The sequence below is a fragment of the Metopolophium dirhodum genome, chromosome 1 (assembly GCF_019925205.1).
Source record: "Metopolophium dirhodum isolate CAU chromosome 1, ASM1992520v1, whole genome shotgun sequence".
Lineage (NCBI taxonomy): Eukaryota > Metazoa > Arthropoda > Insecta > Hemiptera > Aphididae > Metopolophium > Metopolophium dirhodum.
This window is the reverse complement of record NC_083560.1, coordinates 69,677,052-69,695,537: the sequence shown is the minus strand read 5'-3', so window position 1 is coordinate 69,695,537 and position 18,486 is coordinate 69,677,052. Positions and strand designations below refer to the sequence as shown.

Sequence of the window (18,486 nt, the reverse complement as noted above, 5' to 3'; positions counted from 1 at the left end):
CCATGACCCGTAAGTCTGGTCTCAAATCTCAGTTGTAATATAGTTACAGACTTACAGAGTACAAACAGCAACGAGAGCCATTAATAATAGTTTAAAAAGTATTATATACGTACATTGTTTAACATGGTTGCTTGCAATTTACATGGGACGTACAATGGTATCTGGTAAGTGGTAAAAACTGATAAATCTAAGCAATTTGTAGCGCCAAACTTAAAAAACAAATTAAATGACAAATTCAGTAGCTTAAAAAAGACAGCATCGGTTGAGTGTTTCGTTTATTATTTAATGACTACCACTACGTATTATATGCGTCCTATCTACATAGGATAATGTTTTAGCAGAATTAATACTATGTTTACTAATCACTATAGGGGCTGTGTCTTATGATGAATAAATTGTTTTCAAAGTCCTTTGAAACGGAATTTAGCTGAGTAGTTTGAACTACCTTAAAATTAGGAGCAACAATTGTATCTTTGCGCACTGTGTAATGCGCAGTCTTCATATTAATTGTGTAAATATTTTTTTTAATACCCATTTTCTTATATAATTGCCATTAAAAGAAGATCATATTATATTTATAGAATTTTTTGTTTCAAAAAGTCGTTAAAGTTTCTGGTTATTTGAATTATATGGATTATGTTTAACATGTAGGTAGATAAGTACTGACTAAATAGTAGGGTGACGCGATCTTGGTTTTACTATTTATAATTTTGGTTAATTTCATTTATAAGAAACTAAATTGTACTGTATGTTTAGTTACTATATAACATTAATTATTGTATTAACTGTACTTAGATTTTTCCCTTTGAAGTACTGATTCACGTAACTTAAAAATATTATTCTAGTATAGTTTCAATATCTATAATTCTGTAAATACGTATGTACGTATCATTGTTGCATAACAACAAACAATCTTAAGTGAATCGACCGTGATGATTATTTTTGAATTGAATCATGTATTCATTGAAAGTATCAAATCGAGTTGATCCTGTAAACAAAACATACCTACATGCATTATTTAATATTAAATTCAAATAATGTTTCAATAAAGCTCAATATAATCAAAATGTAATAATATATAATATAGGTACCTATAAATAATGATAATACCTAATCCCAAACAAAACAAAGTTAAAATTCCAGATTAAGAATATTTTACTTGGTAAATTGTAATATGTAGGTACATAATATTAAATAGTGAAAATTGGTTAAAATAAAGTAGGTTTTAACAACTAAAATGTGATGTTCCGGCAGAAACCCTATAATATTATTTACATTGTATTACAATAATTTATCTCTTATTATTAACTCGGTTAAAACTAAATATCGTTTTGTACAAATGAGGTTCGAGGTCCCTATCCATCTTCAATTTGTTATCGGTTACAATAATTACAACTGCTATAGGTACTATTATTTTATTATTTCGAGTTATACAGCTATAGAATTAATCTCATTCATTCAATCTTAGCATGATAATTGTATTTTTTTTTCATTTAAATTTTTTAACTTTTTTATGCCATTTATATTTTTAAAAGTTTTTTAATGTGAAAAAATGTGATGTATAGTTAAACAATAAAAGTATTAGTAATTATATAATTATATATTTGTATTTTGTATAGAAATTGCTTATATAGAATAATTGGTTACAACAAACAAATTAAAATTCCTCTACGAGGTATTTTTAACCGATTTTCACTGTATATATTATAGTAATTTATCAATATTGAAAACATGTTAAGTCTAAAAACACTTATATTATTAATAATATTTCCCGAATTTAAATGAAAAAAAAAAAAAAAAATTAAATTGTAATAATTTGAAAAAATTAATGTTGTACTTTGTTTGACATTTATATAATATACACACTTTTAATGCTTTATGGTTTCTATTGAAGAAGTTTAATTCATGTTGGTTAGCATCTTTCAAATTATTCAATTCTTTTTTTAAATCAATTTTTAATATATTGTACTTATTGTTTGCATCGACCAATTTTTTTTTTAATTTAACATGTTCGTCTTCTATATCCTGTATATCCTTTTCTGTCACGTCATCTTTGTGATCATCCTGTAATAGAAATAAACACAGTGTAGAGTAATATTATATCTTCAACGTGTTCAAAGGTCAAACTTTCAAAAATTGGATTATAATTCATGAAATAGTAACTTTTAATTAATTGTTAAATAAAGCAAAATGGCTTGTTCATTCATATCTAATACAATGCATACACATGTGTTCTATGATCGAACTTTAATCGCATAAAAACTTTTACAAAGTTACAACAATATAATATATTATAGAATATAGATCATAATTTATATTATATATATTATATAGGTATACATGTACGGAGTGTCAGAATGTAACAGAAACTTGTTATGTAAAACCACCATGGGTGTCAGAATTATTTTTGCTTCATAAGTTTTAGAACGTTAATTTATCTAGGTTTCAAAAAAAAAAAAAAATTTAAAATTTGTTATAAGCACGGTAATCTATAAACCTTGTGTGTGAGCGTAAAACACCGAAATTCGTGAACCGTAAGAATATACCTAAAAAAAAAATGATTTCCGGAAAGGAACTAATGGGGGTGAACATGCTTGGCAAATTATCTTGTATGTCATTAAGAATATGTAATATAATGGACAATGTATGTTGTATATATTAATTTATTTTATATACCTAGGTATTAGGTATTTTGCTCAAACTATACATTTTTCAAATCTAGTCTAAAAAGTGGGTCTTATTATATTAATAAATATGATCATATTCATTAGCATTTGGCGGTAATATTATAGAAATACGTAAATATAATATACAGTGAGACCTCTAAATACCGGACACTCTCGGTCACTAACATTTTGTCCGTTATTTTGAGGTGTCCGCTATTCAGAAGGGTTCAAATTGTAAAAAGTTTGTAGTTGGTTCCAAAAAAACACCCGCTATTGGGAGGTAATCACTATTGGGAGGTATCCGCTATTAGGAGGTATCCGATATTGGAAGATATCGTTTGGGGAGGTTTCACTGTATATAAATGTATAAACGCGAGTAAAATATAGCAAACATGTGATGAGAGAGACGAGAGCTGAACTATAGTGAGAATGATGAACCAAATTATATACTCAACACTAACTTACCAATGTAGTATGTTTAATTCTAAATATTAAACCGCTTTCAAATAAACGTTTATGAGCCGTTATGCTTGCATTGTATTCGTTTCGAATTTTGATTAACAATTCGCCTCGATCAATGCTATTTACGCACACTTGTCGTATCAGTTCATCTAACATAATAAAACTTTAAATGAGCTATATTTTATTGTTGGACACATTTTGCAATGTGGATTATATTGATAAACTACGCGTCTTCATGAACAAAAAGTTAATTTTAACGTTACACAATAACGAAATTATAATTAATCGATAGGTATATACGATTATTTAGATTAGTAGGGGACAAAAATTAGAGTCTGCAAATAATAGCCCCCCCCCCCCCCATATAGGTTCTTTTTTATATTTAAATTTTAAAGCATATTATGAGTACTTTAAAAAATTCCAATTTTAATATGCCAATTAGAGACTGTAACCTTTTGAATTTATCGGTATCGGTTCCGGTACTGGTTCTCCAAAAATAAAATAACTGTTCCGGGTTCGGTTCTGGTTTTTTGATAAAAAAAAAGGTATCGGTTCCAAATAATTTTGGTGCCGGTTCCAGAGAATTTAGGTACCGAAATATATAATAATTTTAAATACCTATCCAGAATACTCGTTTAATATTAATAGTATGAGAAATATTAGAAAACTCATATGATCATACATAGCTTATACACAAAACAGTAATACCATTAAATTATGATAAATAAAATTATTTTATTTTTGAATCTAAAGAACCTATTAAATTTAAAAATTCTGGTTCGGTTCTGGTACTTTATTTATTAAAAGAAAGGTTCCGGTTCCGGTTCTTAATATTTTGAAGGTTCTGGTTCCAGAACTGGTTCTTTTAGATTCGGTTCCAGTCCCTGATGCCAATAACTTGTTTTAAAATATTAAAATAAAAAAAAACCTACATTGGGCTTAAATAATAGTATTGCATTTGAATTTGATAACATGTGAAGTTACTCTAACATTAAATACAACCAGTGTTCGGATTAGATGAGTAGTTTTTTATCTGGATAAAGATAAAGATAATGTAACTCTAATGTATCTAAATAGAGATAAAAGATAACTTAACTCATATTTATCTAGATAAAGATAAAGATAAATACTTTTTTATCTAGATAAAAAAAAGATACAATTTTTTTTAAATGGGTTTTAAATTTAGGTATATTTTAGTTAGGCACTAAGAACATAATAATAATAATGATGATATAAATAAAAATAATTACATTATTTATAAACCACAAACTTGGTTTGAGAATCCGTATAAATATTTAAATGCGCTTGTACAATTTCGCGATTTTTATCAATAAAAAATTTATCTAGATGAATTCATTTAGATGAGTAAAAAAATTATCTAAGATGAACGTTTAGATACCTTGTAACTATTTATCTAGATAAGATAAAAGATGAACAAATAATTATCTAGATATTCATCTAGATAAGTCCAAACACTGAATACAACAGAGTAAGAACTAAGAGGGATTACTCTGAACGAAAAAAATGGTTGCTGTGTGTTAGTTAGAAAGACAAAACTGTCGCAGAAATTCTTCTTAAGAGATTATGGATAGACAATTTTAACTACATTTATCATATTAAGATACAAAATAAAATAAAAATGTATTAAAATGTAATCATTTAACTTATTATTGGTAATTACTAATTTGTGTAATCGTGTGTTGTGTGTAAATACATATGCATAATCATCCATTAAAAATTGTATTATAAATTATAATTTATATAATAAGAAAAAATTCAGAAAAATTAACGATAAAAAACTAAGACATTTTGCAAAATTTATTTTTTATTAATATATAAATTTATAAATTATAAGTAAAATTTTACTTGAGCACATTTTTAAATTATTTAATTATATATTATGTAGTTGTATTCTAGGAATATAAATAGTTTATTATTGTTTTGTACCTACTGATGAGTTATAATAACTATACTATAGTAGGAACTTATATTAGTATATATAAACATATAGTATAAGACAGGAAACTGTTAACTTGTTAGAAACAAAAAAAAATAATTAAAACAATATTAAGTAGCATTTTCCATTTCCTGCACACGTCCAATTTCTTTATACTTTCTACATTTTGTATTAGGATAGGTTAGGTATCCTTTTAGGTACCTATATAATATAGGCTATATTGAATATCATAATATAATTGGTGATCTTATCTTAATACACAATGTAGAAAGTATAAACAAATTGGATGTGTGCAGGAAAATGTACTACAAAGAAAAAAACGTAATTCTACGTCGCTGATATCTAATAACATTCTTATATTTTGAAAATAAGTCAATTAACTCTAATTTATTGGCCCCATGTAGTGCCTGCACAGGACATAATATTGTACATTTATAGGACTAGCGTACCATATCACGTCCTCTTAATATAATATTATAGTTAATTTAATAGAAACATCGCTTCCGGAGTTAAAATATATTAATATTATTGTGACCCGTGTACGGAATTATTGGTACACGAAAACGATAATAATATATAATAATTGAAAATTGTCATGTGCGTATAATATATTGTAATATATTATAATGACGTGATGAAAAAAATAAAACTTAATATCACGTCATCGCGAATATAGAATAAAACCTACCTACGTTTTCGCCCAAATTAATTTGCATTGCCAATTTTAGTCACGTACCTACCATAATAATTAGGGTTTTTAATTTTAAATATTTCACCTAAAAAAATTCTTTCTTTATGAAATATTTCAATGAAACTATGGCAAATATATATATTTTTATATAATATATCCTGATAAACATATTCATATTATTATTGATTAGACATTACATACATATAGTATAAATATTAAGAGATGACGAATGATTTATCAACGTCGATTGTCGTAGTTCAGTCATTACGTATACGTTGTTAATGGTTATAATGGTTATAATCTCTAATATTCGTTTTTGGAGCTAAATTATGGCATTAATTATTGTAATTTGTATAATTGGGTTTGACCTTCGCTAGTAACAATACTTAAGTATGTTAATTATAATGAATACTAATGAATAACACTTCTATAATTGTATTAAGAGGACGCTACTCATGCATTTGTTTTCTTCGTCTTACACACTTACGACATAACACATTTTAATTCAATAGTTTCAATAGTGTGCTGTTAGTTTTGATATTAGAGTGAATTGACCTATTATCAAACTTTTAAGTAAGATCATTATCTGCGCTTAAGCGTCGTAGTTTTTTCAATATTTTAATTTTCAAAAGACATATGTGCATTTTAATTTGTAATATTTCACATAAGTACCCTTATCTAGCTTGAAAATTAAAATACTGAAAAATCTCCGACACTTAAGCATGATGTTCTTACCTAAAAGTTTGATAGTAGGTCAATTCACTCTAATATCAAAAGAAACAGCAAACTATTGAAATTAGTGAATGAAAATTTGCCATGAAATACGTGTGTAAGACGGTGACAATAAATGGATCATGGGTATAGTGTCCTCTTATATTATGATATTATAATTAGTTCAATATAAAACAGTTTTAAGTAACAATAATTAATAATATACAGTAAATATTCGACATGTATATACATCGAAAATTTTTTATTTTATATTTAAATAGTGTTGTGAATTTATGATGTTGTATGAGTTATGCTTACATGAGGAGTTTGTGACTTATATAACTCTTAACGTCAAACTTTACGAGGTTATATACTTATAAGTTTAAATTGTTTTATTTAGATGTATAAAGCAACTTCAGACTTCTACATTGTATACGTTTACGGTTTATCTTTGTTTTATACAATAAAAATACTTTTAAAATATTCTCTCACTCAAAGTATATAACTATAGATATTAAAACAATTTTTTTTTAAATTTAAGATTTGTTTTTCACATAATTCTTCAAGTAAGTAAAATAAAATAAAATAAAATTTTAAAATCCCATAATAATAATATAATATACACTCTATTTAATAATATCTCATCAGCTTTCGCGTTTCAGATTATTTGGTAAAATACAGTAAAATCTGGCGCAACAGTATACGTTTGTGTACATATAGTAATCAGGGTGGTTGACCAAGCATGCTTGCCCTATTTTTTCTTTTGTTAAAACATTTATTCAAAATCAGATTTTTGGAATTCTTAAGTATACCTACTTATAAGGACCATATATTTTAAAATACTTGGGTTTTCCGTGCCGTTTAAAAATTGTCCTGTGGTGATATAAACTATTATTATTTTAAAACGAGAACCTCCATATTTTGTTTTAATATGTCAGCATACTAATTTTTTTTTAAATTTCAAGTGTTGATGTATCTAATTTGAAATTCTAACGAGTAGTTTTTGGGTTATTTGGATGTTGAAGATATGATGATAATATTATAATATGATAATATTACCATAGGTTAGTTACAATATTATTTTATTACAATTTTTAATATTTGTAAATTTTGTTCGAGTATAAGACTAAATATTACATATAGATACTTTATAATATTTTATGAAAAATTAGTGAGTGTAATAACTTAAAAGCTACTCCAGTAAATTTCAATTTGAATTTCAAAATGTTCAAAAAAATTATATTAGTAACAATTTACAGTAAATAGGGGATTATCATTTGAAAAATAAAAGTTTGTATCACCATTGAATTTTCCTTAAATGGTATAAGAAATCTAAGTTAATAATAATATCGTTTTCAAGTGTGACTAAAAATTCCAACTATCAGAATTTTAATAAATTAATAATTAAAGGAAAAAATAGGTGTGAGTATGCACCCTGTATACCTATATTATAAACAGTATAGATAATACTTATTATGTCGAATGACATCTCGAATAATGGGGTTTTAATCCCACTGCAACTATAACATAACATAGCGCAGTATAAGTTATAAGTATAATAATTTATTACATATTACTCTCAATAATTCGAATAAAATTAAAGGTTTTCGCGGTATTTCAAATAAATTGAAGACATTATTTCAGTAGGAATCGAACAAAACGAGTCGGAGACGTGGTGCGAATAGTAGATAATAATATAGGTCCATTGCTGAAGAAAATTTAATGTATAACCGAATACGTTTCCATCAATACATTATGGATGGGTTAAGATAAAATTTTAATGTTCAACAACCAGCTCATGAAAAAAATGAGGATTATCCTTCATTATTATTTGGACGACATTGATAAATTTATTATTGTTTCTTGTTGTTGTCTACTTGTGTCAGTGTATAGGTGTATGAGAGTTTTTCACATTGTTATATAGTTAGGAATTATTGTTAGATATCACAAGAAAAAAATGGCACTTTTTTCTATGAAAAAATACAATGTATTTTATAGATTATGAAAAATATAAATTTCAACATGTGACTTATGTCCGAGTAATTATGGTAATAACTATGGTAGGGATACCTATAGGAATATGTTTTTACATTTTTAACTGCAACATCGGAACAGTTTTCAATCAAAATCATCTAAATATGTATAATATTATGACGTAATCTAAATATTCTCAAAGCTCAAACAGATTTTTGTTCCCATATGCAGATAATCAAGATTCGTTGAGATTTACGTCGATTTACATTGTTGGTATCTAATACCCATACCAGGCGTGACCAACCTTTTTCAACTTGTTGGCCATATTTGAAATTTATATTTAGATGATAGGCCATATATACTGGTTAATTTTGATAAAATATACACTTTTAATATTCTTAAAAATTGTAAGATGTGTCTGAACTATACCCAAAAACTATACTTATAACCAGTGTTGTACAATAGTTAAATTTAAATTTAAATCATATGGCGTTATATCGTGACTAAGTGACTTACTGAAACACTGCGTGTACAATTCTCTCCTGACCAGACACACTCCGTGCATTCTGGCATGCCAGTACGATAAGTTGGACTTGAGGTCTTGGGCCAGAGCTATCACATGATTCCGATCGGCCGGCTCGGTGGACGCGACCCGCCGCCACTTCATGCCGTCTTCCATCCATTCTACTGGTGGGTAGATATACTCGAACACTTTGTTGTATCCAGGTGGATATCCGTCGTACTTGCACTGCGAAAGACGGCATGCACGAAGAGTAATATTATAAATCATTAATCGTTATTCGTTATGTGATTTTTTTATAAGACAATAACTATAGCATTCTGAATTTGTGTATAACTTCTTTTCTACATTTTTAAACAAGTATTGTGTTCTTTAAACAAAAAAAAGTCTTTAAGGGGATATAATAGGCTCTTTCGTAGTCATTGAGTATGCAGTGGCATACCACTTGTGCCATACGCCAATGATAATATTATAATCTAACATTGCATGTCTGTATCACCCCGTCGGATCGGACTATTGTAAACTTTTCATGTGACTGCCAGACAATGCCTATCAACAAATTGGTCTGCACTGATAAACAACTCAGCACCGATTTTTAGACGATTTAAATTGATTAAGTGAGCTGAATGCTGGGCCCTGATTTTTTAAACAAGGTATAACATTTTTATTTTTGATAATTATTTATCCTATTCCGTTCCAAACATATATGTCCTATAGGAGGCGACTATCATCGACCGCCTAAAATGTTTTTTTATTTAAATAGGATTATTCTAATCTTCACAGGAAGGATATATCATATTTGTGCAGTTAAATATGATTATGCAATATCAAGTCACTGTTCTCCCTCCTGACCTTACGAACAATAATATTGTAATTGAATATGCAAAAAAGGTGGACACAAGTGGATACCGCTCTGCTGTACAGCAGTTGTCGAGTACCTATGCCTTTATAAAGGATTTTTTTAATTGGAATTCAATGATAAATTATTGTATATGCGTAAAACGATTCTGAGCAGAGATAGTGTGTAAATAAATAAATAAATACATATAAATAATCAAATTTAATTATTTAAGAAAAAAATTAATAAAATCGAAAATATCTCATGGCTATAAATAGCACTACTTACTTGTAATTACTATTTTTTTTGTTTGTTGAAGGTAAGTAAATTTATAAGTAATTTTTTTTGTTTGTTGAAGGTAAGTAAATTTATAAGTAATTTTCTAGTAAAATGTGAGCTACGAAAAAAATTTTTTTTATGAATTACTAACTGAATAATAATTTGCAAATTTTCGGGATTTTATGAATTTTGTACTTTATATGCATATAAGTATAATTGTGCATATGTATATTTAATTTTTTAAACCAATATTAAAACAAACTTATGAGGAACCATGAATTAAGTTTTTAAGTTTTTTTACCCAATAAACAATTTTTTATCGATAGTAATTAAAACTTTTTTTATAAAATTCTTAAATTTCTCATGGCTGTACAAAGAGATTCAATTTTGTATTGATAGCTTTAATATAGTAAATTCACTCTTACATCTAATCTAACAACACAAAATTGTATCTGATAAAGAAAAATTTGCTTCCTTGCGTGCATGGATTGGAAATAGAAGAAAATGTAATCTACTATCAACAATAATAACTGTCAGAAAATAATATATAGAAATCAAAGTTAAAGATACTAACAAAAAAAAGTATAATACATAATATTATATTGAGTAGGTATATCATGTAAAATATGTACATGTATAAATAAATATCGAATTTATATGTGTTGGGTATAAGGATTTTTTTTTTATAATTACAAACTTCATCCCTGCTGAGTGACGTACCTCTATACGCGCAGTCGAGTCGAGAAAAATAAGACATGACACCTTTAGTCGTGGTAATCCTACGTATGGCGTGTCTTTGCAGCCATCCGGCGGGGATCTCCAGTAACATAATATTTAACGTTCAATCCCAACGTCTGACAAAAAGGATCCTGCCCCCGGCACCGTGATCAGGATCTCCAACCAAACCCGAACTCGTTATACAGACGATGCTATTTAATATTACATACATATTTTTCAAGTTTTAATGTGTTTTTATAATTTATTTTTTACGACGACTAATCTTTATAAAAAAAAAAAAAAATACTTTTCCCTATCTTGATAAAGCTACTTATTTATTTAATTTTTTTTTTTTTTTGAAATACTATCTTTTAAATATTTTATTTACTCGCGTAGTCATTTTATTTGTTCTGTATTATTATTATATTTTTTTATACATATACAGCACGCTACTTAGAATGGTTAGATGTGAATACGTAATAAAGTAAACAAACCAAAAGCGGAATAAATTGTTTGTTTTTTGAATAAATTATCCATAAAATATACCTTCAGTAAAATACAGCCCTAAATACGTGATATTTTATTAATTGTCACGTGGTATCCTTGTAATGTTTTTTCATACATTACCACAAATTATGTCACTCTTTGGGAACGAAATAACAAATACCCAATATTATAATGTAAATAACTTATAAAAACTTCAAAACTATAAATTAGTCAAACTAAACAGGTTAATGTTAATACAATAGGTGCCAGAATCAATACGAGACGTTATATAATTTGATGACAGCTACTATAATTATACAGCTTATAGGTTAGGTTCCCTTACATTGTAATTGATCATTTAAGTATCGGTAATTTGATTAAAACATCCTATTATAGCAATAGGCTAGTTGTATATTATAATTAAACCTTATAACAAATTACCAAAAATGTCATGATTTGATGGTTCAATACGACAATGATGTGAGATTGAGAGCCACCGTCGCGTTGTAGCGCCCTAAAAGAAATGCGATTATTGAGATAAGTTATTGCCATACAAAATATCTATACTGTATTATTGGTAAAATAACTTAAATCGGTTAAATCGTTTTTTGCAATCGATTTGGTGGAGTTCAAAGTTATTGTGATCTTACGTAATTTGTAATTACTAATTAGTAATTAATTAACTTTTGTTTTCAAAAAATGAGATCATCCTATGTATAATAATATATGAAGGTACCTATAATCTATATTATACTTATAAAAATACACGAATATCCGATTAGCACAAGATTCAATACACAATTAACTTAATATTTTTTAATTTAACATTAACATCCATTTAAAAGTACCTAATACCAAGGCTGACGAGTTAAAAAGTTAATTTTATTTAACCTTTTTAACTTAACTAGTTACTTCTGGCTTTTCATTAACTTAACTGTTAACTTACTAAATTTCTTTTTTAATTAACGTGGAATTAACGAATCAATTATTATTTTCATTTTAAGAGGTAAGTTAAGTTAATTTATTTGTTTTTAATTTTTTTATATTTCACTAATAATCTTTTTAATTCACTAAATCGTCTATTTTATTTTCATGTCAAAATATATTTACCGTGAACAGTTTTAAGTTATAAATTCATATCATTCGAATCTAACTTATATGGAAATACTGTATAAAGTATAAACACTATAGTATATAATTTAGTAATTAATTTGGGTTGGGAAAAAAGTAAGTACGCTAGCATTGTATAAACAAATTAACTTTTTTTAAACTTAATTAAAAGTTAACAAAACATGTGTATTAACTTTTAACTTAACTGAGTTAACCTATAGTTAAATTAACTTATGATTTTTAACTTTTTGTTATTGTTGTATAATAACTTAATTTAACTGAGTTAAAAAAATCATTAATTTGCCTAATACTAAACAGTAAACATAAATTATTATTATTGTTTTAGTTAATCTGCTCGTCTATGTGATGAATGGTCATCTATTGTTGTAACAATTTACTTTCAAAACAATGTTTAATTATCACATTTAATTACAATAAATCATAACATAATATGATACGTAATATGTGCGAATAATAATTATCTCGTACCCTTTTCTCTTCGTCGTCTATCAGAATTGGTTCACTACCTTTGATAAACTTCACATTTAATATAATATCTCGCGGTGGATCTTCATTTACCGCATCCATTTTTTGCGATAAAAACTACAATTTATGATCCAAAAATATATTATTCAACCACTGTAATTAAACATTTAATTAAATCGGTTTAAACGATAATATTCAATTTAAATTTTTCACTAAACAACATAAAATAAAATACTTAATAATAGCAGTATTTTAATATTATAAATTATTTCCACAGCAATGTATTAGTTATACTTTATTAGCCAATAGGTAAAAATATTTATATATATTGATAGAGTGCATGAAAGTGATTATGATTATCTTTAGGATTAATCGGTACCAAAAAATTATTTTATTACCTAATACCTAGTTAAAAATGATGATCGTCGCCTATGTGGTTAGAAGTGTGATGCTTAGAATCGTGGATAGAACCAACTCGATATATTATTACTAGTTTTACGATCCTACAAAACTTCAAGGACTGCTTAGTGCTTATACAGTGTCCACATGTATAGATTTATTATTGGTAAATTATTTGAGAGGAAAAAGGACGCGTCACCTCCTCTTTCACTATATTTTTTAAACACAAAAAATAAAACTATTTTTTAAATATTTTTTTCTGTCACAGCAAAAAAAAAAAAAATACTCCAATAGTTTTGCTATTGATTGCACCCATTGCATGTATGTACTTACATAAAAAATGTTCTGAGTTGGACACTATCGTCGTCACTATACATGCCGTTTTCCTCACTCCTCACATCCATCAGACCACCACCGAATATAATAGTTTTCTACCTATGGAAAAAATATTCTCCTAGTCGTCGGTCTTCACTAAAATTAATTTGGCCAGCTGCAGTGTCTGTATAATATATATTTCGTTTTCGGTTAATTCTAGATGGATAAATTACATTCTAAAACAAAATCGTGTGCGTTATTAGTAAAGCATCAAAAACCATTTAGGTGGAAAAATTGTACACTAATCGATATCTCCTACAATACCAGCCAGTGCGTGTGGTGGTAGCGGCGTCGCGATCGAATCGCCCTGCAGCTAGCGAATTCGCCACATCCCGTTTTAAGCCTGCATGCGACATACCTACCAAATATATTGTATAATATAATATAGCTGTATTTTATAATACGAGGCCACCAATCGATCGTATAAATTTTCGTTTTACCATCAACGGTATTCAAAAAAATTTTGTTTGCCGCATAAAGCTTTTTCTACATTATTATAATATGTACGTACATCATTAGATACTTATTAGGCACCTATACATTATTATCATCGTTGATAAGCACAAATTTGATTATTTATGTTGACTGTGTAATTCATGTTCTTTTGTAAAATACTAACCAATTAATTTGTCACTTTCATATGATGTACCGTAATCTGGTGACTCGTATCGTTTCTGGAGTATTACTATAGTTTCCGCATGCACGCGAGATAAATTATTAAATATACGTTAAAATATTAGTAACGTTTATGATTTATGTTATATAAATACTATAGTGGCGAATATTCCAGATGGATGCTCAGCATTTATACCGTTTGCAGCTACGTATTGTTAAAATATTAATGTTGACACAACTCGCACAGGTTGATCATGGTATTACCCCGCAGTTATAATATTGTTTTTGGGAGTTGGAACTACAGGAAACAAAAGACGTTTACAGTGACAAAATATGAAAAAAACTAACAAACAATAAAAAGAAAATCAAAAACTTGTTCAATACCTGCCAGTGACTAAAAGAGCTTTGTCATAAAAATTTTTTTGATGAGAATTAATTTTTATTTTTGTTTAATCTGATTAATTAGTAATTAATAAACTAATTAGTATATATATATAGGGAAGTACTATATAGTATAATGATATAAAATATTATATTATATACTTAAATTAATTGGTATTATTTTTTTCAAAATTTTAATTAATATGAATTTAGATGGTGAAATAAGGCATTTTGAGTAACGTTGATGGTAAAGAAAATGTCCAATTTTTTATTGTATGGTTAAAAATATTTATATATATTATAAGTCAAAGAACTAAGTCCCATTTACTTATACGAAACGGACTTAACCTTTCCACAAAAGCTTAAGTTAATATATTAAGAACTATAATTTTGTAATTTATATATGATTGCAGCAAGGTCCATCCACAGGTTAGGTCTGGACCATCTAGTTAAGAAAATTATTCTGCGACCCACCGGCTATTTACGGCATTATAATACAGATATAAGTATAATTTATTATTATACTATACACGCATTGGAGATAGGTATTCGAATAGTTATTTTTTTGATTTTTGGTATCCAATACTATTATATCATTTACGTATAGAGTGGTGTTTTGAAAAGTACAATGTTTATCGGAGAGATTTGAATGGAGCGAGTCATTGTTTGCACGTTGGTGTATTATTTATTTATTTATTGAAATAATACAGGTAAGACCCAATTCAATAGTGCACGACACAGGGAAATCGTAAACGATTCCTTCGCTATTTTACACCCATTTTAACTTTTAACCTTATGTATATATACACCTATTTGTGTCGGTCGACGGAACTTGATCTGCAGCAGGACTCGTCCCTATATAGTGCACGATGAAGTCGTCGCACCGCCAAAAGGATATTATATGAACGCAGACGGCGTTCCTTCCTTTGCGGAGACAGTGAGAGAACGGCGTGTGAGTGGGGGAGGGGGGGGAGAGATCGAGCGAGACAGACCATATTCGAAAAGCCCCTTTGAACCTTTGGGATCCGTCTAATTCGTAGGCTAAACACACCGTGATGGTGTGTGTGTGCGTGTGAGCGCATGCATTTCAAAAGTCAATATAATATGCGCGCAAACGACGGTGCAGGCGGCGGCGGGCCGTTTCTTAAGGGTTCCGCCACTGCCGCGCGTCAAATTACTTTTCTTTCGCTCAGCGCCAAACGCCGTCATGGGGTCGACTTGTGGTGAGACGAGGTGCAGGTGTGCACATTACAAACATATATAACCGTATATATATGTGCTTCACGGGGTCTCGCGATATCGCGTGTATACGATATAACTGCTACAACATATACATTATACAATATACATCTATATATATAATATATAATATTATACATTATACACTATTACAGGAACAACGTGTAATTATTTTATATCATATCGTGCGGGGAGTAATCTACACCAAAATGTCCAAAAATATTGTATTAGACAAGGTACATGTACTCAACACATGTATATTATATTTAAAATAAAAAAAATTGTATACCTATGAAAAAAATAATGCACTATACCACTGCAATATCACATAATATTGTATAATATAATACAATAGGTATTATACTATTATGTAATAGTATTTTAGCTGATATTGGGCTCTAAATACATGTCTCTCACTAATATGCAAATACTTCAACACAATACACATTTGCTATTGTGTACATCAGCGGTTCCCAAACTTTTTAAGTTCACGCCACCCTAAAAATTAAAAAAAATAATTGCGCCTCCTATAAAAAATTAAATTACAAATTTATAGTATTTAAATATACAAACACTTTTATTTTTATGAAAATATAAGTTAACAGTAAATATTATTAAACTTCAATTAAAAGTATTACAAAATACAATGCGTATTAATATTTAAACTTAATGTGAACAATGTGCTTGTTTTCTGTTTAATAATTCTTCAAAATTAGGTAGCAATGTTGTGACAGCCACACGCATTTCTTTTTCAATATTAAGTTTTGATCGATATTTTGATTTCAATACAGCAACTGCAGAAAAGCCTGCTTCGCATAAATACGATGTCGCAAATGGTAGTAGTACACGCAAAGCTTTGTTGGATATTTCAGAATATTCATCTTTAATGCTGCTCCAAAATTCTAAAAGTGAAAATGAAGAAAATTTCATTCGTAACGAAGAATCAGATGAAATATCGATAAATTGTTCTTCTTCAGTAGTTGTGAAATTTGGTAAAGGGTTTTCACTAAATGGATCTTTAATCCAATTGTATTGTACGATGTCTTCTGGAAAATATTTCTCGAAATGATTTTTAAGAGTCATCAGATGATCAGAAATTATGTTTAGTGAGCTCATTGGTAATTCAAGATCATTATCTTCAAGAAAACTTTTTAAAAATGAAAAACACGTGGTTTTACCGTTTTCTTCGGTTAGTTTCCTTTGCCATAACTCGATTTTTTTAATAAAAGCAACCACTTTATCATATAATTGCAGAATATTAGTTTCTTTACCTTGTAAAGATGTGTTGAGTATATTAAGTTTTTCAAAAATATCACATAAATACGCTAATTTAATTACAAAATCACTATCAATAAACTTGTTAAAATCATTATGACCTTCTTCACTCAAATAAGTGTAAAGTTCTTGTCTAAGTTCGAACACTCGTATTAGTACGTTTCCTTTTGATAGCCATCTAGAATTACAATAAAACAGTAACGCAGTATGCTCTGCTCCCATTTCTTCACATATTTTTTTAAAGAACCTTGCTTTAACAGGCCTTGTTTTTATGTAGCTTACTACTTTTATAACTGTTTGAAGTACGGTATTTAACGATGGACACATATTTTGTGATGCTAAAGATTCTCGATGAATAATACAATGAGTCCATATCATTTCTGGAGCTTTTTTTCGTATTAAAGCCTGAAGTCCACCATAATGACCAGCCATAGCTCGAGCCCCATCTGTACATACACCCAAACAGTTTTCCCAATTAATATTATTACAATTCATAAATTCATTAGTGATATCAAATAAGGTTTGAGCCTTAGTGTCTCCGAAAATTGGTTTACAAAATAATAACTCTTCTATAATATTTGTTTTGTCCATAAAACGAATATAACATATCAAGTGTGCGTCTTTATTACTATCGGTAGCTTCATCAAGTTGAATTGCAAAATTTTTGTTTTTTAATTTACTAATAAGCTGTTCATTTATATTTTCAGAAATATCATGAATTCGCCGACTTATTGTATTATTAGACAAGGGAATATTTTTAAGTTGGTTTGCAGCAGATTCCCCGATCATAGTAGAAACCATATCAATTGCTGATGGTAAAATGAGTTCTTCAGCAATTGTATGAGGTTTTTTACTCTGAGCAACACGAAATGCTACCTTATAAGAAGCTAAAAGTGCTTTGGTTGGAACACTTGTCTGTTTAATAAAACTGGTTGATTGTTTTTCTAATTGTTCACGTTGCCTTACAAAATAATCACGTTTTTTATTAATTAACGATCCATGATTAGTTTCAAAATGACGCTTTAATTTATTTGGAATCATACTATCGGCAGCTAATACTTTTAACGACATTTACGGAAATCACCGAATCAAGTATATTATTGTACGAATATAACGCGACTTTATATTAGTAATACCATTGATTTTATAATACATAGATAAGCAATTCTATAGAGTAATTTGGTTTATTATTATTTTTTTTCATCAGTATGAAATATTTGTTTGGAATAGTTATGACATTTCAACAAAATTATTGTTGATTCAAAAATATCAATATTTACCACGCGGCTCGCGCCTCCCCTGCCA

General features: G+C 28.1%; 2 protein-coding genes across 2 annotated transcripts; both read right to left on the bottom strand.

Moving 5' to 3' along the window:
• Positions 1-952: 952 nt before the first annotated feature.
• On the bottom strand, positions 953-12,999 carry LOC132933924 (33 kDa inner dynein arm light chain, axonemal-like). Its single transcript, XM_061000201.1, has 5 exons — positions 12,901-12,999; positions 8,978-9,209; positions 3,132-3,277; positions 1,867-2,064; positions 953-988 (listed from the first exon to the last, which is right to left on the bottom strand). The coding sequence occupies exons 1-5, from the start codon at positions 12,997-12,999 to the stop codon at positions 953-955; spliced, it is 711 nt and encodes a 236-aa protein (XP_060856184.1).
• Positions 13,000-16,572: 3,573 nt separating this feature from the next.
• Positions 16,573-18,252, bottom strand: LOC132941130 (zinc finger BED domain-containing protein 5-like). Its single transcript, XM_061009052.1, has 3 exons — positions 17,910-18,252; positions 17,253-17,750; positions 16,573-17,177 (listed from the first exon to the last, which is right to left on the bottom strand). The coding sequence occupies exons 1-3, from the start codon at positions 18,250-18,252 to the stop codon at positions 16,573-16,575; spliced, it is 1,446 nt and encodes a 481-aa protein (XP_060865035.1).
• Between the last annotated feature and the right edge of the window lie 234 nt (positions 18,253-18,486).

Excerpts from the sequence above, each read along its gene's own strand:
- LOC132941130 (XM_061009052.1), bottom strand. The coding sequence starts at position 18,252 with ATGTCGTTAAAAGTATTAGCTGCCGATAGTATGATTCCAAATAAATTA. Across the intron at positions 17,751-17,909 it reads CTTGTCTAATAATACAATAA|AAGAGTTATTATTTTGTAAA; the intron begins GTCGGCGAATTC and ends CAAATATTATAG. Across the intron at positions 17,178-17,252 it reads TTTTAACAAGTTTATTGATA|GTAAAGAAACTAATATTCTG; the intron begins GTGATTTTGTAA and ends CATCTTTACAAG.
- LOC132933924 (XM_061000201.1), bottom strand. The coding sequence starts at position 12,999 with ATGGATGCGGTAAATGAAGATCCACCGCGAGATATTATATTAAATGTG. Across the intron at positions 9,210-12,900 it reads TAGACGACGAAGAGAAAAGG|TGCAAGTACGACGGATATCC; the intron begins GTACGAGATAAT and ends CGTCTTTCGCAG. Across the intron at positions 3,278-8,977 it reads ATTGTACACGCAGTGTTTCA|ATGAACTGATACGACAAGTG; the intron begins GTAAGTCACTTA and ends TTATTATGTTAG.